General features: G+C 52.1%; 1 protein-coding gene across 7 annotated transcripts in view; it reads left to right on the forward strand.

Moving 5' to 3' along the window:
- The window catches only part of ARNT2 (aryl hydrocarbon receptor nuclear translocator 2), a 106,046-nt gene that overhangs the window by 57,871 nt on the left and 22,057 nt on the right, over window positions 1–26,118 (forward strand). For all 7 annotated transcript variants that reach the window (XM_066239815.1, XM_066239819.1, XM_066239814.1 and 4 more), the window contains exons 6-11: window positions 3,054–3,156; window positions 5,708–5,773; window positions 6,107–6,192; window positions 19,405–19,481; window positions 21,323–21,457; window positions 24,265–24,339. In XM_066239815.1, the coding sequence (XP_066095912.1) occupies window positions 3,054–3,156; window positions 5,708–5,773; window positions 6,107–6,192; window positions 19,405–19,481; window positions 21,323–21,457; window positions 24,265–24,339 (542 nt within the window). The remainder of the gene's footprint in view (window positions 1–3,053; window positions 3,157–5,707; window positions 5,774–6,106; window positions 6,193–19,404; window positions 19,482–21,322; window positions 21,458–24,264; window positions 24,340–26,118) is intronic.

Raw genomic sequence — 26,118 nt, forward strand, 5'->3', positions numbered from 1 at the left:
ATTCAAGCCTCAGCCTCAGCCAGGGGGTTGCCAGGTGGATCCTGGTTGGGACACATGTGGGAGTCTGTCTCACTATCTTCCCTCCTCTCAGTTAAAAAAAAAAAATAGAATGTTCTTTTTGGATGCAGTAATTTTGTTTTGAGGACTCTAACCTAAGATGGTATGGATAATTTTTCTACAATTACTTACCCCCAGTTATTTACCTTAGCATTAGTTGCCATCTGAAAACCTGGGAACAGCCAACCATCCAACAGTAAACTGTCTGCTCAGAATAACAGTGCAGACGCCCTGAGTCTGGAAGGAGCCAGGGCACCTGGGAGGAGGGCTGGCTGGGAGGGCACCAGGGCTGAGGACGGTGCGGCCGGCTGCCGGCCCAGCCGTGGGGCGTGGGAGAAAGGGCTTCCTCCCAGAAGTGCTGTAGGTCAGGCTGGTGTGTTAGCTCAGGGGTTCAGGGAACTTCTGTAAGGATCTGATGGGCTAGGAGTGTAATTCCAGAGCGCACTCCAGGAAGGCGGGGGTAGGGAGCTAAGAGGACAGAGCAGAGGTGACCAGGATGGTGGTGGTTTCGGCCCTGGCCAGGAAGAGCAGGATGGGGGTTGTGGTGGGGCCAGCCCCCACCACAACCGGGGAGGCTCTGGAGGAGTCTGTGTTGGCCTCGACTGATGGTGCTTTTCAGGCCCACTGGGAACCAGGCCTAGGATGCCAGACCCACCTTTCTAACAGACCCAAGGTTCTGTGGCTTCAGCAGCAACACCTCTGTGCTGGGTTGGCTATCTGGAGCCCCTCTTGTAGGTAAACTCAACACCCACTGGGATGGAGAGTGACTCCGAGCCCATCACACTGGGACTTTCAGCCCGGGGCAGGGGATGGCCGTGGGCTCACTGTCTCAGCTGCCGGAATCCAGTTACACACAGCCTTTCGGGAACACACCTGCTGTGTAAAGTGAAGTGGGCCTCCATCCTGAGGAGCCTGGGGAGGGACTCGCTGGGCCCAAGGAAACTGGAGGAGCACGCAGAGAAATAAACCGAAGCACTTGTCCCCCGGGGCCATGGCAGCAGATGACGGAAAGGTGCTTTTTCATTTCTGTGTTCCGCAGCTCATGTGTTCTGCAGCTGTGGCTGTGTCTTCAGGGCACACTTCGGAATCTGACAGACTCTCCTACCGGCTCACTTTACAGCTGACACCCTTTGCTGTTTGGTAGAGGATAACGCAAGTGACAGTTTACACTAAAGCAGCGTGAAAAGGAGCTGTCTGTGAGTGAGACAGACGGTGTCAAACCTGGGGCAGCAGGCGGCACACAGAGCGACAGGCGCTAGGCCCCTCCCTGGCCGAGTGGAGCTGTGCCCCCAGCAGAGCCCTGGGCCACGTGAGAAGTGAGGTTGCTGCTGGGGGTGCCGAGGTGGCCGCTGGCAGGGCAGGGCGGGGAGGTGCAGAGAGAGCCGGGCTCAAGAGGAGCCGGGAGCCGCAGGAGTGGATGCTGGAGCTGGCACCTGTGCTGCATGCACACCTGCACCGCCTGCTCCCTGTCCTGCATGTGGAGTCATGGCAGCTGGGGCTAGTGGATAGATCTTCTTTAAGACCCCTTGAATTTCAAATGACCGAAACCCATTTATCTACTTACTGCAAAGGGGTGGGATCTCCGGTCACTTTCTTCCTCTGCTTTATTTTTGTACCCAGAATGTACTTCCACCTGACAGTGTGCCCCCTTCCATTCTGTGGCTTTTGTTATCTGTTCTTTGACTAGAGTAGAATGGCCTTTGTCTTGTTAGCTTTTTGTGCTTAGACCAGTGCCTAGCATATCCTGGGTGCTTAATAAACGTTTATGGAAAGATGGCAAGGTGACAAGTTGAGTAACTTGTGACAATAAGTAGGAGTTAGTAAGGCAAAAAGAAGGGTTTCCCAAGGCAGAGGCATCAGTGGGTGAGGGAGGCACGAGCAGCACCCAGGAAGGACGAGCTATGTGACGGGGACTGAGGAGGAAGGACGCTGGAGTTGGGGGCGGGTGGGTCTGCATTGGGGAATGACGGGTGGGCAGTGATGACCAGGGCAGAGGACACGGAGAGTCGGAGCCTCTGCAGGGGGTGAGGGCGAAGATGACTCCGAGGTGACATCTAGGATTCTGGCGTACGTTCCCCGATGATGGCGCTGCCTCTGCTGATACCTGAGGTGTGCCTTCGGCCGCTGGTGGTTAGGTCTGCGCTGAGGGGAGGGGCGGGTGGGGCTGGAGGTGAAGGTGCAGAGTCAGCAGCACTCAGGTGATCCCCCAAACCTGAGTGGATGAAGTCACCTAGGGCAGTGGTCCCCAACCCCCGGGCCGTGGACCGGTACCGCGGTCCACAGAGAAAGAATAAATAACTTACGTTATTTCCATTTTATTTATATTTAAGTCTGAACGATGTTTTATTTTTAAAAAATGACCAGATTCCCTCTGTTACATCCGTCTAAGACTCACTCTTGACACTTGTCTCATAAGTTTGACAATTATATTTAAAAATACCACAGTTTTTACGCCGGTTGCATAATTTTATTTTGTGCATTTATCCGTCCCACCCTAAAGGCCGGTCTGTGAAAATATTTTCTGACATTAAACCGGTCCGTGGCCCAAAAAAAGGTTGGGGACCACTGATCTAGGGGATGCAGAGGATGAGAAGAGGAGGGGGCCATGCGGGACTCTGGGGCAGACAGGAGGTTCAGCAAAGCTGTCAGATAAGACGGAGGGGAAATGTCTTTTGGATTTAGCAATAAGGAAGTTGTTGGTGACTTTGGCAGACGTCGGGATGCCACTTCCATGAAGTAGTAGGGAGAAGGCCAGATTGAAGTGACTTGAGGTGAGACGGTGAGTGTAGACAGCCCTGAGAAGAACACAGGCATGTGGAATTGCATGGATGTCATTGCCCCACATGTTTCCTGCCAAAGAATGTTGGGAATTCCAAAGAGCAAACAGTCTACGTGGCCCTCCTTTCCTCGTCTGCAGGGCATTTGCGGAGAGCTTCCCCGACACCTGCACCCCCGAAAGGCTGAGGCTTACGCACTTGTTCTGCTCTCTCTCTTAGGCCGGATCTTGGACCTGAAGACGGGGACAGTCAAGAAGGAGGGGCAGCAGTCGTCCATGCGGATGTGCATGGGCTCACGCAGGTCCTTCATCTGCAGGATGAGGTCTGTCTGGGTGCAGGGCGGGCGGTGGCTCTGGTGGGCTCACGCCTTTCTGATTCACTAGGAAGAGCCTCAGCGGCTCGGCTAGGGTCCCTCACGCCGCCTTGGGTTCTCCCATTCTCGTGAGGACAACCTGTGAGCCTATAGACTCCCCGCTCTGTCTTGGAAGGACCTCTTCCCTCTTCCCTTCCATTTCAAGATGTCTGATTCTCTACAGTTTTCTGCCCATGTGTCTCAACTTTCTGCCTGTTCCTCAAAGCTCTTTTCAACCCCCACCTCACCAAGCTCTATTTCTCAACATATTTACATAAGACCTACTGGTTTCATACTTACTCTTGTATTTCCTTGTGCCAACTCACACCCTTTGTCCTCCTCCTCCTCCTCCCCCTCCTCCTCTTCCTCCTCCTCCCCCTCCTCCTCTTCCTCCTCTTCCTCCCCCTCCTCCTCTTCCTCCTCCTCCTCTTCCTCCCCCTCCTCCTCCTTCCCCTCTCCCTCCCCCTCCTCCTCCCTCCTCCTCCTCCTCCCCCTCTTCCTTCTCCTCCTCCCCCCCCTCCTCCTTCCCCTCCCCCTCCCCCTTCCCCTTCCCCTCTCCCCCTCCCCCCCTCCTCCTCCTCCACCACCACCACCACCACCAGAGGACATGCCTATCCAGTCACCACCACCTGCCACATGGTCTCCCAGGCGACCTGATCAGCAAGTATTCCGCACTTGCTGATTTAGCCCCAGGGTCGCCTCCTTCCTGCTGAGCGTCCTGACACAGCGCATGCTCCTGTCTCAGGCCAGGAGAGGCAGAGCCACTCACTCCTGTCACTGTCCTCCAGTTGTTGTTGCTGGAGCTGTGACTTCACACTAAGTATCTGTTGTGTCCTATGAAGTTCCAAACAACTGATCCTTTGAAATAAGTATGTATTTTGTTTAATTCAGAATAATCCTTTAAAGCGACTATACTTCTTAAAATCTGTTCATCTGCGGGCTGCTTAGTCCATCTTGGTGACTGGGGTTGTGTGTTGAGGGGACACCTGCCTCTCTGACCTCTAGCTGGGCCCATAGAGTCAGCAGAGGACTTGAGCCTGGCCGTCCGAGTCAACTCCTGTCCAGGCTGAGCATCCGGAAGACATGGATGGGCCCCCCGCCCCTGTCCTACCGCCTACCTCAGATGACACTGAGGGGACAGAAGACACAACTGTCCCCCTTGGATGTAGGGTTGGGGTGAACAGACAGCCTGCCCTCTGCCCAGCTGATGGAGCAAGCTGGGCTCAGGATTAGCAGTCTTAGTGTCCGCCCGGGGACAGAATGCCATCAGTTAGTGTCCAGTCTGAGGGCCGTTCCTCGGGGCTTCAGCCAGTAGATGCCCACTGGCTTACTGAGCGTTCAGCGAAGTCGCAGCCGTGTGATGTCTCCATTGTGCCATCTCAGCAGTTTGCTTATGAATTAACTTACCAGAGGCATCAGGTGCGCCATTTCTGTGCGCCATTGTCACTGCTCTACACCCACGTTCAGGCAGTCCCTTCCCTGCCCTGGTGCCCCCTCGGGGACACGCTTCTGGGGCTTTTCCAAGTGCTTGATCCACACCACCTGGACTTACCTGTGACATGAGCAGCACCGCCATCTACTGAGAGCATGAGCTTCCCGTCCAACTAAAGCTGCTCAGTGTCAGGTCAGCAAGACGCTGGGCACAGTCGGTCAGAGGGCAGAGGGCCATGCCGGCGGCCTGGGCAGCAGTGTCTGGGATGCCCCTGCTGCCGAAACCACGCCAGTGCCGGCTGCGGTCCCCGCTCTGAGAGTTTAATTGACTCGTATCTTTGCTATGTTGAATATCATGACATCCAGGGTACTAGTTGTCATAGAATTGGGAGTGGGCACATCAAGTGGCGATCAGAGCTGAGATGCTGAGCAGGTAGGTCACTGAGAAGCAAGACAGAAAGGGACCTTCCAGAGTAGGCAGTGGTCCACCTCCCACCTGCTGTGTCCCCGAGGAGGGTCCACAGAACGACCTGATTCTCTCCCCGCTCCTCCGTGTCCCCACTCTGTCCTTTGCTGTCAGCAGGCTCGCAGCTGCCTGGTTATTCCCAGAGCCAGGACACTGCGGGCGGGAGGGTTTCCTCAGCTGTGATTAAAGCCCGAGACAAAGCTTCTGTTCACCAACTGGCAACATCTGTTTTGCGTTGATGTGTCTGCTCAGGCCCGAAGACACTGTTGCTGTCATCACCCCTTCCCCTGTTGCCTGAGAGCCGCCAGTTGCACTGCCGTGATGCGCAGGCCTGGGCTTGGCCAGGACCTCCTCGAGTCCTTCTGTGGGTCTCCAGCTTCTGGGCTGGGCCCCACAGCCCTTTGGCCGAGCCTCACAAACACAAACCCCCACTCTCCTCACCTTCAGTAATCGTCACGCTTCAGAGATGTGCAGGCCTGCTTCTACGCTTTGGAAGCAAATTGGCATTAGGCCTCACCTGGACATGTGTGTTAGCCTCAAAGAGGGCCCGCCGCCTTGTCTGCAGCCCTCTGTGTTCTCTAAGCTTACCTGGTCTTCACTCCTTCTAATATATTTGCTGCTCAGGTGTGGAAATGCTCCGCTGGACCACCTCCCTCTAAACAGAATAACCACCATGAGGAAGAGGTTCAGGTCAGTGGGGCTTTTGGATGGAAGTGTTCGGGCTGTGCTGAGAGGCAGTGGGGTGCCCATGGCCGAAGTGTGGCTAAACGTGTAGAGGAGCTGGGTGTAGAGGACCAAGAGAGCTGTCTCTGGTTTCTGGGACTGAGGTGAGAAAGGGAGGTGGGTGGAATTTATTTTGGACTTTCAGACCATGGTGGAAGAAGGGGAAACAGGGTGGTGGGGAGTCACGGTTCAAACTCTCCAGCTGGACAACTGACCCTGTAGCTTCAAAGTAGAAGGAGCCGTTGGACATCCTTGCTCCCCCAGGGACTGAACGCAATTTCACCAACATTCTTCCTGCAGGAACGGCCTTGGCCCTGTGAAAGAAGGGGAAGCCCAGTACGCTGTGGTCCACTGCACAGGATACATCAAGGCCTGGCCTCCGGCCGGTAAGTGGAACCTGCGCTTGTATTGCAGGGAACCGGGTGCCCAGCAAGGTGTTTCTGTGGTCTGTCACCCGGAGCGCTCTGTAGTCCGACTGACATTTGAAATGTTAGCTGTGTCCAAATCATTAGAGAAATGCAAATCAAAGCCACAAGGAGGTACCTCTTATGCGTACTCAGATGGTTAAAATAAATGATAACGAGCGTGGGTGAGAATGTGGCGTGACTGGAACCCTGCTGTGTTGCTGGTGGGAATGTAAAATGGTGCACTGCAGTTTCTCTGGGAAGCAGTCTTGAGTTACTCAGAATGCTAAGCAAAGAGTTACCATGTGGCTGACCCAGCAGCCTCACTCCTAGTTATGTACCTAAGAAAGTTGAAAATGTGTCCACACAGAAAGGTGTACATGGTTGTTTGTGGCAGCATTATTAATCTTGGCCATAATGAAAACAGCTCAAATGTGTCCATCAACCGATGAATGGCTGAATAAAGAGTGGTCCATCCATGCAATGAAATAGTACTCAGCAATAAAAAGCAGTGAAATCTGGGTGAACCTTGAAAATACCAGGCTAAGCAAAGAAAGCCAGACTCAAAAGGCCACATCATGTGATTTTATTTGTGCAAAACACCCAGAACGGGGAAATCCACCGAGACAAAAAGTAGGTTTGTGATTTCCAGGCACTGAGGGAGGGAAAAATGGGGAGTGAGTGCTAATGGGGACAGTTTTTCTCTTTGAGGTGACAAAAATGTTCTAAAATTTTATAGAGATGAGAGTTGTACAACTCTACAACTAAAAACCACTGAAGTGTACATACACATTGAGATGGCAGATTTTGGCTCTGGCCGGTTGGCTAAGTGGATAGAGTGTCAGCCCAGTGTGCTGACATCCCAGGTTCAATTCCCAGTCGGAACATACATGAGAAGTGACCATCTGCATCTCTTCCCTTCCCCCTCCCCCTTCTCTCCCTATTACCCTCCCACAGCCAGTGATTTGTTTGGTTTGAGCATCGGCCCCAGGTGCTGAGGATAGCTCGGTTGACTCTAGCATCGGCCCCAGACTGGGGTTGCTGGGTGGATCCCAGTTGGGGCACATGAGGGAGTCTGTCTCCTGTCTCACTATCTCCCCTCCTCTCACTTAAAAAAAAAGATGGCAGGTTTTATGGCATGTGAATTACATCTCAGCAAATCTATTATGGAACAAAAGAATATATACAGTGTTAGTCACCTGTGGACACTCTGTGACCCAGAAAGTGGTCTGTTTTCGAGCTCACTGGTTCTTTCCTTGGCTGTGCTCACTCAGTCTTCCGATGCGTTTGTCACAGGCATTCTCTATATCAAAGACATTGCTTTTTATTTCAAGCATTTTCCATTTGATTCCCCCCCCCCCCCCCGCTTCACACTGCCCATCTGTTCTCTCCATTGTCCCTTCTTCCATGAGAGACCTCGTGTAGTAATCACAGCCACATTCCCTGTCTAGTAGTTTTAGAGTCTGTCAGATCCGAGTCTGGTTCTGGCTCTGGCTCTGGCTTTGGTGCTTACTTTGTCTGGGTTTTTTCTTGCCTTTTGACATGCCATGTAATTCTTTGTGGAAATCCAGACGTGATATGTCAGGTAATAGGAACTGAGGTAGATGGGCCTTTAGTGGGAGCTTTTATGGTTATTTTGCTAGGGGTGGCCTGTATTTAAAGTTTGCTGTACTGTACGTATCTATCAGTTTGACCTATGTACATATTTATGTGTAGATGTATGTTTTTTAACTTGTGTATATTTTCCTGTGTAAATTATAGTGGACAAAATGATCAGAGTGTTGCTTACCTAAAGGCCGGCACCCAGCCAGATGCCAGGGCAGGACCTCATAGGCAGCGTTGCCTCACAGTGTTTGCAGTCTGGACTCAGCTTTGCAGACCCAGGGAGGGTGGGAGAGTTCTCAGAAGCAGATGTTTACAATTCAGAAATGACCTGGGACCTCCTCATGACAGACGTGGATGCTCATGTCCGCTACCCAGTGAACCTGTGGGGTTCTGGAGTGCATGAGAAGCCAGATTTGTATCAGAAGTTGTTTGATGAGAGGCAAATGCGAGCCAAGGGACTCACTGCCTGTACCCCTGATGGGTGGGCAGCGTGAAGAGAAGTCCCAGGCGGCTCAGTGGACGCGCACACGCGGGGAGGTGGGCAATGTGGAGAGAGTCCCAGCGGTGGCTCAGTCACGCGCATACACCATGCCTGACGTGTGCCAGGTCAAGTGAGGCTATTGGGGCACAGACGTAGGCTGCTCCCCCCTGTCCACAAGGATGTGTTGTGGGGCACTGGCGCACAGACGACTACGGGAGAGTGTGAGACGGCACTGGGGACAGAGGGAAGGCCCCTGCCTGCCCCCCGGGTCCAAGGAGGCCCACGACCATGCTGGATCGGCACTTCCTCTCGGGACCCGTTCCAAGCTGACCATCTCCTTAATGCTTCCTCGTTTGAGTGAGGTCATCACTGCCCTCACACCGGGCAGAGTCCTCGTCCTGTGTCTGGCCTCAGCATGCTCTCTTCTTACCACTTTATTTGGGCTCCAGGCCTACAATATCCCACGAGAAATGCCATGATTATTGTAAGATTAATGCATGGTGTCCTGTGGGTGGGCAGGAAGAGGCAGCTGGGGCCCGGGTACAGGCAGAGAGGCCTCCAGAGAGTCTGCAGCGATGGGCCGGGCAGCTTCCTGACCTGCCCGTGAGCGCTGAGCGCACAGGGCAGTAGGCCGTGGGACTTATGCATTCAGTCTTCAACAGCCGGCCTGGAAACTTGGCGTCGTGAGAAGTGGTGGAAGGAGCCTCGGGTGTTTATCTTGGAGAAAGAGAGACATGATTTCTGTCTTTAAGTATTTGAGGGGGTGAACATAAAGGAGGAATCAATCTTAGGCTATTACCAGAAGGCACAATTTGGACCACAAGTGACTGAAAGGCAGATTTTTAACTCAATAGGGAAAAATGAGCAAAGGATAAGAAAAGGGTATTAAAGTGTGTGTGTGTGTGTGTGTGTGTGTGTATACACATACATACACACCTATATACACACACTAAGCATTTGGGGGAAAAATCAGTCTATTAACAAATTAAAATAACTTGATACCATTTCCTCTTACCTATCAAGTAGCAAAATGTAAATGGGCAAAATGCAGTGTTGGTCAGGTTCAGAGAAATGGACATGTACTGCTGGTGGGACTATCATCAGCATAAGCCATCTGTAGAATAGTTTTATTATGTGTATTAAATGTCTTAAGATGTGCATTCCTTAACACAACAAGAATTCCATGCATAGGAATTTATTCTAAGGAAAATTTTGGATTAGTCTAAACTTCAGTGATAGAGAATTGATTTAAAACAGCCTGGACCATCCATCTTATAGAGCACCGGACAACCATCAGATATGCATGCTTCAGGGGACTCTCAGGAATGAGGCCAAGTACCAGGAAGTGTTCAAAAATTTAAAAAAGGAGGAGCCAGTTATACAACAGAAACACTATGAAGCCAGTTTTATTTTTAAATTATAAATGGTAGTGACCTATACACTGAAACATTGTATATAGAATACTGGTCATTGTTACTTTTTGTGAAGTAGATTATCGGTTACTTTTTTCTTGTCTATTCTCGCATTTTCCAAATGCTAACATGACTTTCGTAATCAGAGACAATGACCTTGGTATGAAATCAATCTAAGTTTTCTAAAGAGCGTGCCAGACAATCGGATTAAAGGGTTGGCACTGAATTCAGAAGTTGTGCGTGTGTGAGGGGACGAGGGGTCGTTTGTGTCCCGGTTTTGTTCTGTGGTGGTGGTTAGTTGTTGCATTTCTACAAAGGCAGAGGTTCTGGGAAGCACCCTGTGTCTACACAGGATGCTTTTGGCGTGCCTGCAGGGTCGGGGCTGTGTTCCCCACTCTGTGGCCGCTCGCTCTCTGTTTCTGGGTTGGTAAGTACATTCTCAGCACACAGAACATTCCCTGTACTTGTCAGACCCTCCTGCTTCGTTCACTTCCTGGGCCCAGTTCTTCGCTTGACCTGGAACATAGTATCTGTTTCATGAAGACTGGAGGGATAGAGAGGGATGGATGGGTAGATGGAAGGAAGGAAGGAGAGAATGAAGGAAGGGGCTCTTGCCCAGATGGAATAAATAGTTGACTTAGGGGGGTGGATCAGTAAAAAAATTTCTTGCCAGAATTTCTAAAGGTATTTACAGAATCCACTTTCCCAGAAAGCTTTTAAGATGGTAGCGTCAGTCATCTAGCCTAGCTGAGGGGGCTGGAATGAGGTCATTGGCACTGTCACCCTATCATAAGGTCATGGAACTGGAGCATTGGGGCGGTAACTCCCTTAGTGCTCCGGCGATGGCTTGTAAATGTCCACGAGGAATGCTGGCCCTGCCTGCTCATGAGCTCAGGCTCCCTAATTATAAACAATGACTTGCTTAGGAAGCATGAAGTTTCCTAAGCACCAAAGTTGCTAAAAATATCCACAGGCGACCTTGGACATCTCTAAAGGTGAGCAGAAGAGTCAGGCTTTATGGAGCAAACAAGGGCCTTATAAAAAGATTTTTTGACAACCCACATGCAATATGTTCACTTATTCCTTAGTCTGATAGCTGCACACTCGCAGTTTTACCCGATCCTGCCGCCGCCAGGTTAAACATAAACATCGCAGAGCATTCTGATACATTCTAGAAGTCCTTCCTGTTACATGCGGCTTTCCCAATTAGCCTTACAGCATTTTTCTAGGGTTCATTTTATAGGGTTCATTACATAGGTTTCATTCTAAGCATTTGGGTTGGGAGTCTGGGTTAAAGAAGACTTCCAAAGACAATTCGTTCCTTTGTTGAATCCTTAATGTGTGTAGTCTGAAGAAACAGATACTCTATGCTCGACATGCTAGCAAAGAAATCACCCACGATGGACTGTGTTTTATATTTTGGTGGTGCATTCAGCCATGAGGAGACTTGGAAGTTCTGGAGCTGTTAATGGTCTCATAGTCATCACCCAGCACTTTGCACTGCACAGACCTTCAGCTTTGAGCCAGAAGCCACTTCTGTGACAGGGGCCTCTTTTCTGGTAACCGTCATCTGGTATGCTTGGTTCGCCACCTCGCAGTTCGGAGAAATGGCTGATGAACCAGTGGTGGGTCTGCACAGGAGAGCCAGCCTCTGACCCAGGGGAGGAGTGTGGACCCAAGACCTCGTTACCTCCCACTGGGACCATCTCGGTCAGGAGTGGACCCAGCTGTTGGTGCCCTTGTGTACCTTCTCATCGGGGAGGTGGATGCTTTTCTTCTCTCTGCTTTGGACTTTTAGGAAGCCTTGGCCACAGCATGCCAGAGCCCTGAGGTTATTGCGGGGTTTGGGCTGGAATCCACAGTGGCCAGGCCGGCGGTCCCAGTGCCCCAGACAGCTTAGCTCTGCCATGAGCCCATCTGGTGCAGCCCTGCACTTGGAGTTTGCTTGTTGAACACAGTTATGTTTGTTTCTTCTTCATTTAAAAACCACCAGAAGCTGCTTGTCTGTGTGGAGTCCACCGACCCGCAGCCTGGCTGTCTCCAACCCTCAGCCCACGTTCCAGGTGCCCAGTAGGTCTCCTGTCCAGGACCCCACGGTGATGCCCTGATGAGACACCATAGCCATGACCTTAGTGTGAGGTGGAGAACGGAGAGTTTTCTGGCCTTGTTCTCAGGCGGGGCAAAGCCATTCTAACTTGTCCTTCAGTAAATGTTTCTAAGCGCTTGTCATGGTCCAGGTACCTCCTAAGGCCCTGGGAGTCCTCGGGCAAGTCTGGCGTGGTTCCTGCCCATACTAAGGAGCTCACAATCCCCTGGAAGAGACAGGCAGCTGTGCGGGCCATGGCTGGTCCCTGGATGGGGTCATAACAGAGGCACGCAGTCCTGGGGGGGCACGCAGGAGGGAGATTCCATCTGCTGGAAGTGTCCAGGCCGGCATCTCTTCCACACTGCGGCCAACCCGCACTGACCGCCTAACGGGCAGAGGCATGCAGTCGTGGGGGAGCACGCGGGAGGGAGATCCCATCTGCTGGAAGTGTCCAGTAGCTGTGCGGGCCATGGCTGACCCATGGATGGGGGTCATAACAGAGGCACGCAGTCCTGGGGAGGCACGCGGGAGGGAGATCCCATCTGCTGGAAGTGTCCAGTAGCTGTGCGGGCCATGGCTGACCCATGGATGGGGGTCATAACAGAGGCACGCAGTCCTGGGGGGACACGCGGGAGGGAGATTCCATCTGCTGGGAGTGTCCAGGCCGGCATCTCTCCCACACCGCAGCCAACCCTCACTGACCGCCTAACGGGCAGAGGGAGAGGAGCAGTCAAGCTGAACCATAAATATAAAAAAGAGATAGGAATTTGCTGTCCGAAAAAGAATGCTTTACAGGCAGAGGGAACAGTGTGGACAAGGGCAAGGGAGGTGTGAGAGTAATTACAGTTTTCATTTGTGAGTGTTCACCATGTGCGGGGCTTTCTGACAAATCCTTGACGTTCATTGTGCTCGGTAGTTTCACAACAGCCCTGATAAGGTGGAGGCACTGTCGATGCCCCCATGCTCCAGGGAGGCCCCGGAGCTCGAGTGGAAGTAGCCCCGTTCACACAGGAAGTAGTAGACTTGAGTTCTGCCACAGGCCTTCCTCTGCTTTCCGAGTGGGAGAAAGACACTGTGCTGGAGACCGTATGTGACGCTCTGTGGCAGGTGGGGAAGATGCCTGGACGGGGGCAGTTGGACCCTGGGGTGGGGCCTTGAGCGCTAAGCCTGGGAGTCAGGCTCTGTGCAGAGTCACTGAAAGTCACTGGAGGTCTTGAGAGATTATTCTGGAAGTTGAAGTGAGAGGAGGGGCTGGGATAAGGTGTGAAGGTCAGGGGATCAGAGAGGACCATCCCAGGGGGCAATGAGGACAGAGGCCTTGCAGGAGTCAATGGGGTCAAGTTGGGGCAGTGCTGGGCCGAAACCATAGCTGGGGTTCCAACCCACAGAGACCAAATCCAGTTACTAGATCACCTCCCGTTAGTATGGGAATACTTCAGGGCTCTAGATCCATAGTGAGATTTTAGAAATATGGTCACCATCATTTGATATTTTCCGTCTCAGAGGAAGTCGAGCTGCCGTTTGCAGTGAAGTCCACGGCCACCCTCCCTGCGGTTACTGGCCTCCCTGGTCTCCTGCTCCCTTCTCCTGCCTTCCAGCCGGGCTCCCTCCCCATGTCGGTTCATGTGTCGGTGCCAGGGCGATCCCTTCAAGCGTTCCTTTCAGCAAGGGCAAGTGGGCATGTTTGGCACGTTCCTCCTGCCATTCTCGCGCAGCTGCTGGAGAACGCGAGGGAGGGGGTCACCATCCAGACCCCGGGGCGCTGCTCTGTTGTAGCAAGAAGTCTGTGCAGTGGGATGTGTTCCTTCTCCTTTTCCCCACTGTGACTCTCGCAGGTGGTTTTGAGTTAATCCTTGGAATTCAGACATTGGCTCAGGTGTGTCTTAAGGTGAGTCTGTTCCCTGCACTCTACCTGGTGCTGGTTGGGCCCCTCCATTTGCAGACTCGAGCCTTTCTTTGCCACGGGGCAATTTATCTAGATTTTTTCCGAGCGGCTGTTGCTTCCCAGTCTACTTTGCTCACGCTCGGAAGCGCCGTCTTGATTTCTCAGATCTGTTCTTTCTGCCACTGAGACTTTGGCTCTCGTTTCCTTATTCTTTTCTTCCAAACCTTTGGAGAATTTCTCAATCCCAATCAGTGTTCCTGTTTCATTTGTAGAGAATTTGGCCATGACCTTTCCATCTGAACACATTCCTTGCTTGATAAAAAGTTGTGCCTTTTTCGTAAATACTGTGTCCACAGTGTGTCACTGAATTTAGATATTTTTCTCCTTTGAATTCTTTCTTACAAAGAAAATCTGTTATTTTAGTGGGAATAGTTGCTGTGGCTCCGTAACCCAGTCGTCTCTTTTTTCATACGTTTGTGATTGTTTTCCACGTGGCTCACCTTCGAGAGGTCACCGTGTGGTTGTCCCTTGTTGAGAGTTGAGGGCAGTTCCATCATTGGTCATGTGGGGTCTTATAAGACCTTTCAGGCTAAGATAGGGGTGGAAGAGGAATGTTTGGCTTTATTGTTACCGAAGGTAACATTTACTTGTCTGTGCCTGAGGCCAGTGGTGGGGTGGGGAGATGACAGAGGTCACAAGCAAACTGAAGGAGCACACAAGCATTCTGCCACCAAACCCCTCCCGGAAGGCTTGAGGCCGAGGCTTGCTCTCGGGACTCAGCCCCGTTCTGTGCTAAGTCCAAGCCACAGTCGCTCTAAGCTCATTGGCTGGCCCACCTGGGGGCCTTTTCCTTCAGACACAGGGAATTGCAACTTACTTAGCCGCTTTTCCTGAATCCCGGGTTGTCCGCTGCTGGCCTGCTGGTGGTCACCCTCCCTGGTCTGTGGGCTGACCTGTGCTCCTCTCCCCCCAGGCCATCACTGCTCCAGGGACACATGGGGACAGGTGCTGACTCAGGGTCTCCGTTGGCTCTTTTGGGACAAAGGCACCTTTTGTACTTCAGAGCTCTGCTTTGGACAGTGTTGGGTCGTTTCTGCAGGAACCCTGAAATGCAAGATACCTGTAGTGCAGCATTTCTCTGAATACCGTATTTCCCCATGTATAAGAAGCACCTTTTTCGAAAAATCTGGGGTCTAAAAACTGGGTGCGTCTTCTACAGTGGTTGTCGTTTTTACTTGCATTTCCCGCCTTTTCTCATGGATGAGGAATTGTATGAATTTTATGATGAATAAAACTTGAATTCAGTAACTTTATGTAGTACATTTGTTTTAGGCCCCCGAATTAAGGTACATCTTATACATGGGGACATACGGTACCTTCCCAGCTCCCAGCCCCCAGAGAGGCAGTGAAGGAGGAGTTCATGGTCCACCATGTGGGACTTGGCCTCCTGGACTCCCCTGCGAGAGCATCCTGCTCCCAAGTCGCGAGTTTAATTCTCTGCAAAGGCCTGTGGTGATGAAACCTCTTTCTCTTTGTTTAAACTATGCTTCCCAAATGTGTTTGGCCGAAGAAACATTTTATTTCCCGCCTAACACTTATTAATGTTCCCCAGGGAGGACTTTGGAACTGTGCTGCGAACAAGTGGCCTGAATTGCTTGCAGCAGAAGGTGGTGGGGTTTTTCTCCGCCTGCATTTGGCGGAATACAGAGAAACTTGTCTTAATTCACATATGAGGCGGCCGATGCCAGGACAGGCTCCACCCTGCACGCTGCACAGCAGCCCGCTTTCCACCAGTGTCTGCACAGTGCGCACGCGCCCCCTCGTAAGGAGGAAGAGGCATTCTGGCGGTTGCTGCGTTCCCTCCCAAACAGCGGTATCTGGTTACCCTACATCTGAGTGTTGTTTCTATTGCTTGGGTTTCTTTAGACTGGCCCAGGAAGAGTGTTTCCAGAGAAAAGGTAATTAAAGAAAGGGCAGAATGAGCTTGTGAAACCGATCAGGGAATTGTTGAAATCTACTAAACTGGCTGGCATGATCCTGTTCCTATTAAAAACCACTTTGATAAACGTCGCTATCCCTGCCAGGAAGTGTCCCCTCCCGAACCATTGCTCCCACCCTGGCGTCCAGCCCTGGCCGCGTGCCCTGCCTCGGAGTGGTGCGCTCTTTCCGTGGCCCTAGTGCTGACCACACAGCATCGTGAGGGTCCTTCCCCAGCTGCCGTGAGCCCCTCGGGAGGAACAGCCGGGCCTCGTGCACTGCTAAGTGCCTGGTCTTCGGCTGAAAGGCAGGCGCTTAGTCGGTGCTCAGAAACTGTGTCACACTTCCTGATCTCATGGCCAAACTCTGACCTGGCATTTGTACCCACAGAATGTCAGAGCCGAGGAGGATGCTGCCATTCCCTCGGGCCAGCCCTCCTTCTCTGTGGAGGGCGGCTGAAACCCCTGCATGACTCTGCATCTGTCTCGCTGACGCCAGCATCACCCTCTGCCCTTGACCACAGCCCAGACCCCACACAGGAGACTGAGGCCAGGTGGAGCTCAGCTGGCACAGGGGCCAGTGTGGCAGTGGGGCGATGCCACCTGTCCTGACCAGGGCCAAGGATGGCACTCCCAGCATCACAGTGGACACAACACTGAGTGTATTGAGCCCCACGTGCCAGGCTCGTGCTGGTGCCTAATAGACACTCTGTCCCCCTATAGAGTGGCGACGATGGCTGTTCCCATTTCACAGCGCCTGTCTGTTCTTAGTCCCGTCTCCCCAAGCTCACAGGGAAGGTCTGCGGTCAGTCAGGGGTAGAGTCAGGATTTCTGAGTCAGGACTCCTCCGGGCACTTCGAGGCTAGAGCCCTTCCTCATTATCCAGCCGTTCTGTCCACTTAGGCTTGTCTTCTCTCAGTGTGGGTTCTGGACATGACGACCGTTCTCCTGTGCAGCACTCGTTCGTGGAACCAGAGCAGTCTTGGCACCACCGTTTCAAATATATAAAAAATATATAAAAACACGTGCCTTCCGGGACGAGAGGTGGCCCATGGCGCTCGCTGGTGTCTCGCGCCGTGTGGCTAGGGCTCTGCAACCTGGAACAGAAAGTTTATTCTTCAGTCAACACACCCATTCTTTGTGTCACAGATCCCTTGCTCCCTGGATGAGCTGCTCTCCCAAACTGTTCTCAAATGTCCTCTCCAGGGAGGATCCACTAGAATCTCAGATGGAATGAAGGGCCCTGAAGTTGGTGACCAGAGAGGGCCTTTGGGATTTTTTTTTTTTTTTTAAGATTTTATTTCTTCAGTTTAGAGAGGAGAAATAAAGAAAAAGAGGAGAGAGAAAGAAGGGGGAGGAGCAGGAAGCATCAACTCCCATATGTGCCCTGACCAGGCAAGCCAGGGTTTTGAACCAGCGACCTCAGCATTCCAGGTCAATGCTCTGTCCACTGTGCTACCACCAATCAGGCCACATTTGGGGTTGGTTTGTTTTTTTTGGAAAAAGTGCTCAAATATGGCCAGGGCTGTGCTTTGGCAAGATGAAAGTAGCAACAGTGTGCCAGTGTTTTTTAACTGCCGGTCTGCAGACTGCTGCTGGTCTGCCAGAAACTTCTTGCCGGTCTGCAACAGAGTTAACACCTTGATGTTCTCTGAAGATGATACAGTCTTTCTTCGTATACTGGTGTAGACCACAGTCCTGGAAGAGGAAAGAGCAGTGGGGTGGGTGTAAGGAGAAGATACATGAGCGCCAGTAACAGCAGGCTGTGCTGAGGCAGCGCTGGGGAGGGGCCAGGGGTCCGTGACCAGGGGCCTTGGAGAGGAGCTGCCAGAGCACAGAGCCCGCGAGAGGTAGGCGGCATGGACACAGGTCTTTGTCTGCAAACAGGATAGTTCCCAAGGGCTGAGCAGGAAGGCGCTGAGCTGGAAACTGGTTAGCTTGAGAAGATTATGAGGGCAGTTGGAGGCTGATGTTGAAGAACATGGAGCAGAGAGGAGCCAGATACAATGCTGATGAGGGTAGATATTGGAGTAACAGCATAAAGCCCCAAAGCAGAGGCGGTTGACAGGTGGACCGCCTTCTGGATGCCCTCCCTGCGCAGGGGAGGGGGTTTAGCCAGAAGCTAGAAACAGGGTGAAGCCATCCAATGGAGCCTGTCATTGTATGTGAAATTTTTATCACTGAAAGCTGAAAATAGCAATCAAATCCCACATGAGAGGATTAGAGGATCAATGTTCTGTTTTCCTTGGAAAACTGCCCGTAGCTTTCCGTGGAAAGGCCCCTGCCCTAGCAGGGAAGGTGACTCAGACTCCAGTCCCGCAGTGGACGGGGGCCTGGACGCCTCGGCCCCCTCCTCTCATTACCGGTGGTCAGATGAGGCTGGGGGGTGCTGTCCTACCCCCCCCCCCCATTCCTTCCTGACATCCCACTGCACCTCAGTGTGGCTTCCCTGGGACAGCCAGCCCCTCAGCTGACGCTGCTCACAGATCACGATTTATCAGAAGCAAAGCTCTGTCTTCCGAGTCCAAGTTTATACAGAAAATGTTCATTTACCACTTGAGGCAAGAGGAGATGTGTGTTAATTTTTGCGATTTTGTGGCTGTTTTGGGGAAAGACAGATTGTGTCTCTGCCAAATATTTTAGAATTAAACTTCCTTCTGCCATCGGGTGTGTTTTCTCTCAATTTGGAGATGGGGGGCTGAGCTCTGGAGTCGGAATTTAAGCCAGCACGCTCCCGTTTCAAGCTTGGTTGGAGAACAAGACACAGCCTGGGAGAACCCCCCGGTGGGGAAGCCCGCGGCCTGTAAGTGCCAGAGCATCATCCGCCTCCCCTTAGAGAAAATGGTCTTTATTATTGTGGTTATTGCACAAAGTCACTCTTCATTAAAGAGACTCAGAAGACCTATACAATCTTGAAAAAGAAAGTAAAAATTGACCCGTAAACTCATTAAAAAAGTTTTTTTTTAACATTATGTACTAAAAAGTAAGCGTTTCTTTCTACACCGGTCCTGTCCCCAAGAACCAGTTGATAACAGCGCAGTGAATCTCATGGTGGTTATTTGATTCTTTGTCAACAGATGAATGAAATATTTACATAACTTGAAATGCCCATCTATAGTTCTTTTTCTTTCTTTTTTTTTCTTTAAGTGAGAAGAGGGGCGAAAGACTCCAACATGTGCCCCGACTGGGACCACCCGCCCCCCAGCACCCCCCTTCTGGGGCCAGTGCTTGAATGAACCGAGCTATCCTCAGTGTGCAGGGTCATTCTCGAACCAATTGAGCCACTGGCTACGAGTGAGGAAGAGAAAGGGATGAGTCGGGGGGAGAAGCAGATGGTCACTTCTCGTGTGTGCCCCGACTGGGGATTGAACCCGAACGTCTGCACGCCAGGCTGACAGTCTGTCCACTGACCCAACCGGCTAGGGCCACAGTTCTCACTGAAATTGCTTTTATAACTGAATGTTTCGGCCAAATCTTGCAAATGCATAAATGAATGTTTTGCATTTCACCTTCCTTAACTTTCTCTGCATCACCTACAAGTGCAAGTGACTGTGCACCATGAAATTACCAAGATGTTAGGCAAAGAGAGGAGCGGGAAGGGGCACTGGCTCCTGAGCTCGCGCCCCAGGCCCCAAGTAGTCAGCTGTGGGTCTGTATTTCCGATCGCCTGAGTAAAATAACGGCCACCTTTGCCCCTTTCCTGTTCGCCACGGGCATATTGTGCGTGACGCCGGCATTCCTCGTTTCAGGCATGACGATCCCCGAAGAGGATGCTGACGTGGGGCAAGGCAGCAAGTACTGCCTCGTGGCGATCGGGAGGCTTCAGGTGAGAAACAGCTCGCAACCTTTTCAGTCTCATTGAGGGCTCAGTGTAGGAAGAGCAGGAGCCCGCGGGTTCGGGAGCCGCTCCTGAGCTGTGCCGTCAGTGTGGATCCCTGTCCCACGCGGGGAGGAGGTGAGGCTGAACCTGGAGGCAGAGAGGGGGCTGTGAGCTGTGAGCTGCAGGGTTCTCACCTCATCGGAGCCTGAGTCAGTGCCCCCCGCCCCGCTATGCCACTCACTGCAAGGTCAAGTCCTGCTCACATCCCCTTGGATGTTTGCCCATGGTCTGCAGGACAGAGCACAAGCTTCTCTCTTCTTGTCCCCTGCCCTGTCCCCAGACCACACACCCTGTGAGAGGGCTGTCCCCTCTCACAGCCCACCATGTGCCCGTCCCTCCTGTTCCCTTTCTTCTTTCCAGGTCCCGGTTATTTCCTGTTTACCCCCTTGAGATCCAGCTAAAACGATCCCTCTATCTGCTTAGTCAAAATTCACAGTCCCGTCCCCCACGCTGCTGGCATGGGGTTCATCCCTCAGTTATCATTCTCCACGGTCTGTTTTCCTGTACTCAGTTGAGTACCTGCCCCTTTCCCACAGCTCCTAAAGGGCAGGGACCATGCCTTTAATGTTGGGGAAACATAAATGTGCCGACTAATGCGTCTACATTGCACTGGTTCAGTGCCTGGCACACACGGTCAGGGCCTAGTCAGCTGGGCTCCTCCCTGTCCCTGAGGCACTGAGCACCTCTTCGTATGGATGAGCGGGCCATAGAGACACAGCGCACACGCAGGACCCTCGCTTCTCCCGTCCCTGGTTCCCTGGGTCTCCCTGTTTTCAGACAGGTGAATAAGCAGTTTCGATCACATGACAAACATTGGTTATTCCTTGCAGACGGGTGAAGAAAGACAACTTGGGTGAATTTGGTCCACAGATGTTGACAAAATATTTAGATGTTTCTAGTTATTTCCCCCAGTTCCTTGGACTCCTTTGCCATCCTTGGTGAAGGGAAGGTGGGAGGAGGGAAGGGTGTTGATGTTTCCCAGCACTGGCCACGTGCTGGTATTTAATACGCCATCCTTAGGAGCCTCACACCCACCCTGTGCGATTACAGGCTTTGTTATTCCCACTGACTGAATAGGAAACGGGCTCAGAGGTGGAAGGGCAGTGGCCACTGTCACTGTTAGTCCCAGGTGTGACCCGGGCTGTTATTCCCACTGACTGAATAGGAAACAGGCTCAGAGGTGGAAGGGAAGTGGCCACTGTCACTGTTAGTCCCAGGTGTGACCCGGGCTGTTATTCCCACTGACTGAATAGGAAACAGGCTCAGAGGTGGAAGGGCAGTGGCCACTGTCACTGTTAGTCTCAGGTGTGACCCGGGCTGTTAGAACCACTGACTGAATAGGAAACGGGCTCAGAGGTGGAAGGGCAGTGGCCACTGTCACTGTTAGTCCCAGGTGTGACCCGGGCTGTTATTCCCACTGACTGAATTGGAAACAGGCTCAGAGGTGGAAGGGCAGTGGCCACTGTCACTGTTAGTCCCAGGTGTGACCCGGGCTGTTATTCCCACTGACTGAATAGGAAACAGGCTCAGAGGTGGAAGGGCAGTGGCCACTGTCACTGTTAGTCTCAGGTGTGACCCGGGCTGTTATTCCCACTGACTGAATAGGAAACAGGCTCAGAGGTGGAAGGGCAGTGGCCACTGTCACTGTTAGTCTCAGGTGTGACTCGGGCTGTTAGAACATGTGGACCCATTGTGCTAAGAACATGGAGGATCTGTGAACCTCAGTCCACGTGGTCTCTTCCCATTCTCTGTCTCTGTCAAAACCTCACCGTGGTTTCCCGTTGCAGGTGACCAGCTCTCCTGTGTGCATGGACATGAGCGGGATGTCGGTGCCCGCCGAGTTCCTGTCCCGGCACAACTCGGACGGGATCATCACCTTCGTGGATCCGAGATGCATCAGTGTGATCGGCTACCAACCCCAGGTAGGACATTTTGGGCTCATGGCCGTTGGTAAAGATTTAATTTACTTAAAACTCATCTCTGTTGTTGGACATACAGCACAATCATATGTAGGACACACGGCACAAAAAGCCACATCCCTGCCAGGATGGAGCATTGTCCTTCAAAACCAAGAATGGGCAGTGTAGGCAGCCACTCCCCTTAAAGGTCACCCTTCTCTCTTTGCCCTGGCCACTGACTTTTTCTACCTTGAACTTTCATGAACTAGAGTGATGGTGCTCCATGAAAGAGAGTTCATTGTGACGAACACCAGACAGGAAGTCTCCTGCTCGGGAACGTACAAGCATATTAATGTGAAAGATTGAAACATCTTGAAGTGAAGGTGTCCACTTAGTTCCTACCCCCATCTATCACATACCTTTGGAACCCACTTTTATTGGGGGCACATTCTCGGGTCTTTTTTCTTTAAGTGAGAGGAGGGAGATAGACTCCCGCACGCACCCCGACTGGGATCCACCTGGCAACCCCCAGTCTGGGTGCTCAAATCAGCTTAGCTATCCTCAGCGCCCTGGACCAGTGCTTGAACCAGTCAAGCCCCACTGGCTGCAGGAAGGGAAGAGAGAGAGAATGGGGAGGGGGGAAGGAAAGAAGATGATTGCTTCTCCTGTGTGTCTTGACCGGGGATCAAATGTGGGATGTTTGCACGCCAGGCTGACACTCTATCCACTGAGCTAACTGGCCAGGTTCATTTACAGGTCTTTGTTCCAGACCTTTCAAAAACAAATTCCGTGTTATGAGACACTCAAAAGGCAGGGGAAGTTATTTTCGATTAAGATAAAGTGAAGAGGCTTGACCAGGCGGTGGCGCAGTGGATAGAGCATTGGACTGGGAGACAGAGGACCCAGGTTCGAAACCCTAAAGTTGCCGGCTTGAGCACAGGCTCATATGGCTTGAGTGTGGGCTCACCAGCTTGAGTGCGGGGTCGCTGGCTTGAGCGTGGGATCATAGACAACCCCATGGTTGCTGGCTTGAGCCCAAAGGTCGCTCACTGTGCTGTAGCCCCCCAGTCAAGGTACATATGAGAGAGCAATCAATGAACAGCTAGGGTGCTCAGTGAAGAATTTATGCTTCTTATCTCTCTCCCTTCCTGCCTGTCTATCTCTCTCTCTCTCTGTCACACACACACACACAAAAGATAAAGCAAAGAGGTAAAGTAAGAATATGCTGTGTGAGAGCCCTGTAGCCCTCAGCCTGAAGACAGAACAGTAAAACACATCAGGAAGCAGTCGAGGAAGTGTTAATGTGCATGGAACATTGGGTGATTCCACTGCAATTTTAGGTGTAATGTGGCACATTATGGTGTTGTAAGATAATCTCATATTTTTGAGATCCATGCTTCAGGGAGAAGTGTCGTGCTATCAGCTTTTCTCTAGATTTAAAGTTCTTTCCTGATAAAAAGCATTTCAAGAAAAAAGAGAAAGAAAGAAAAAGATCTTTGTTCTGAGGAACAAAGTTTAGGATACATTGATACGGGTATTTTAATTACATGTATATTTTAGAACTAGAAACAGTCCAAATGGAAATACTGGCACCACTCATCATTTTAACATCTCCGGAGTCAGGAGAGGCTTGGACGGAACGAGGGGACAGTGAGTCTGTTTACAAGTGCGCCCTTGCCTCCATCGGGGGATGCGTTTCCAGCAGACCCATCTCCCCACAGCCCCTCCCCCGAGCATCGAGATGGGTTCTGCAGGGAGATTAACCCTCCTGCTCGCTGCCACTGAAGCCTGTCGGCTCCCCTCAAGGCTGCTTGTTGATTGGATCCAGATCAATGAGTTAGTCCAAATCCTCTGCTGTTTAAGATACTTCCAATTGGACCACTTTCCTGTAACACACTCAGAGTGGCCTCTTGACGGTTTATCTGACTCTGGTTGGCATCACTGTGAAACACACTTCTATTTTGGGTTAGTGCTGGTCCTTTGACTAAAACAAAGATGGATGAAGGTAGATAGTAAATATGCATTTAACAAGTACAGTTATTTTTTATTTCCTTTTCCAATTGAGAGGAGAGGAGATAGAAAGACAGACTCCCACACGTGCCCTGACCAGGATCCGCCTGGCAAACTCTGTCTGGGGCCGATGCTCCATTTGGGACCATGCTTGCAACCAAGCTATTTTTAGCTCCTGAGGCGGAGGCTCCACAGAGCCATCCTCAGTGCCTGGGGCCAATGCGTTTGAACCAATCAAGCCATGGCTGCAGGAGGAGAAGAGAGAGAAAGGGGAGGGAGGAGGGGGAGAGAAGCAGATGGTCACTTCTCCTATGTTCCCTGACCAGGAATCAAACCCAGGACATCCACATGCGTGGCTTACACTCTACCACTGAGCCAACCAGCCAGGGCCAAGTACAGTTATTTTAGACAACAGCATCTCTCTAGCCACAAGAGAGCTGTAGTTTCCACGTTTAGACAATGTCAGTTTCCCTAGGCAATGCATCTTCCCTCATGCAATTGTCTTCTTATGTTTATTAACATATGTTTATTGCAGTTTGCCTGTCTAAGGCAAACAAAACTAAAATTGTGTTCTGGTGCTGTAGACCTAGGGCTTCAGCAAAATCAGAAGTCAGGGTTGACCATGCCAAAGGGACTTGGGATGGGGTCCAGTGGCCAGCTCTGTGGTCATGCCTGGGGAAATTTGCATCTACTCCCCCCTTAAGAAGGGGGGCGAGCTAGAGGTGGGGTGAAGGGGATAGAAATGAACACTGTCATCTAACCATGTTATATAAAGTATAAAAATGGGTTTTGGGATAATTAAAGCATCTCTTTTTGTTTAGGACCTTCTAGGAAAGGACATTCTGGAATTCTGCCACTCTGAGGACCAGAGCCACCTGCGCGAGAGCTTCCAGCAGGTACCACCAGCACCATTGACAGGGGTGTAGAAGCTGGGTCCACGTGGGTGTCGCCAGCAGGGCATCCACTCCACGATGTGCCAGGTGGTCAGGGCCCCTGCCACGAAGGACCTCGCAGCCTCATGGGGAAAGACAGGCCCATTGGGACGAAATTACTGAGTCACAGAGAAGAGCAGAGGACAGAGAGGGTCCCAGAGTGGGGAAGAGGCAGGGACGGTCTCCCAGGATGGGGGACAGTGAGGATGGGTCCTGAAGGAGGAGTGCAGAAGAAGTGACAGGACATTCTGGACTGAAGGGCAGCACCACACATGCAAAAGAACCTGGTTTGTGGGGAGAACAAGTGTTCCCTGATGACTGCGGTGACAACGCCGGCTCGTGTGGGGAGAACAGGTGTTCCCTGATGACTACAGTGACACCGCCAGCTCGTGTGGGGAGAACAAGTGTTCCCTGATGACTGCGGTGACAACGCCGGCTCGTGTGGGGAGAACAGGTGTTCCCTGATGACTGCAGCGACACCGGCCGGCTCGTGGAAGGACGTGGGTGGTGATGAGAGTGGGGCTGGTGAGGCCAGGCTGTGAAGGGCCTCAGGTGCCATGCCAAGGAGTTCAGATTCTCTCCTGCGTCATTTTAGTGAGGATCCCTCACGTTTAAGTGACGTGGTGTTTTTGAAAAGCAGTACTGGCAGCCCAGGTATGCAGAAGAGACAGATGTGGGAGGTAACAGGAACAAAAGGCACACTGTGGGCTGTGCCAAGGCCGGGGTGGGCAGGAGCGGTGGGCATCGCAGGACGAGGCAGATTGAAGAGGCAGCTGTTGGGTTAGTGGTCTTTGGAGAGAGAGTCGAGGATGCCCGTGAACGGCTGAGCGGAAGCCCCCTCTCTCCCATGGCTGCATCATGGCCGTCGTCATTATTAGCCGCTGTTTACTGAGCACCCACTATGTGTCAGGCACCATGTGTCCTTGCATAAACTTTCCTGAATCTTCTGAGGACCTGTTACTTCCTGAGCCCAGGTCTGCTGTGATGAGAGAGACGGCAGGTTCCTCAGGGGGCCACGGTGTTGCGCTTTGGCCCCAGGAAGAAAAGAACTGGCAGTGTGGCAAAAAAAGAAGTCGGTGAATTACTTTTTAAGAGGGAGTAATGGTTTGTCATTCACCTAAGGAACAAGTCCTTGACACTGAGCTTTACAGCAAGAACTATTACAAGGACCCCTCCAGCAGCCTGGCTCTCCTGCTGAAGGCCTGTTATGTTTCCGTGGGGCGACCTAGCCCTCCTACTCCCTTCCACGTGTGTGGGTCCAGCTCACCCCTGTCCTGCCCTGCATGCTCTCTCCTTCCCGAGCACCCCGACACCTGTCTTTCTCCACACATCAGACTCCTTGTAACCTCTCCTCTTCTGCCCGTGTCTCCGAGCTGTGACGCCCTCGGCCTCTGCCCTTGATAAGCTTCTCTGCTTTTTTCCCCGTCTTCTCTCTGTCGGTGGTTTTATCCCCTTGGCGACACCAGCCCAGACTGCCCCTCGAGGTGCTCACCTGCATGTATCCAGGCCCCTCGCCTGCACCTGTGCCGAGTGACCTGGAACCTTCAAACACAGAACCCGGGTCTCCTCTCACAGCCCATCTCCCGGCACCCACCCTCCTGGCTGCACAGGCAGGAGCCGAGAGGCCTCTGCTCTCCCCCTGAGCCCGGTCCCCACATCCAGCCTGGCAAGTCCCGTCACACCCCCAGAAGCCACCTATCACCATCCCCGTCTCCTTCCCTCATTCCCACTGACTGTGACCAG

This window comes from Saccopteryx bilineata, chromosome 7 (genome assembly GCF_036850765.1).
Source record: "Saccopteryx bilineata isolate mSacBil1 chromosome 7, mSacBil1_pri_phased_curated, whole genome shotgun sequence".
In the NCBI taxonomy this organism is placed as follows: domain Eukaryota; kingdom Metazoa; phylum Chordata; class Mammalia; order Chiroptera; family Emballonuridae; genus Saccopteryx; species Saccopteryx bilineata.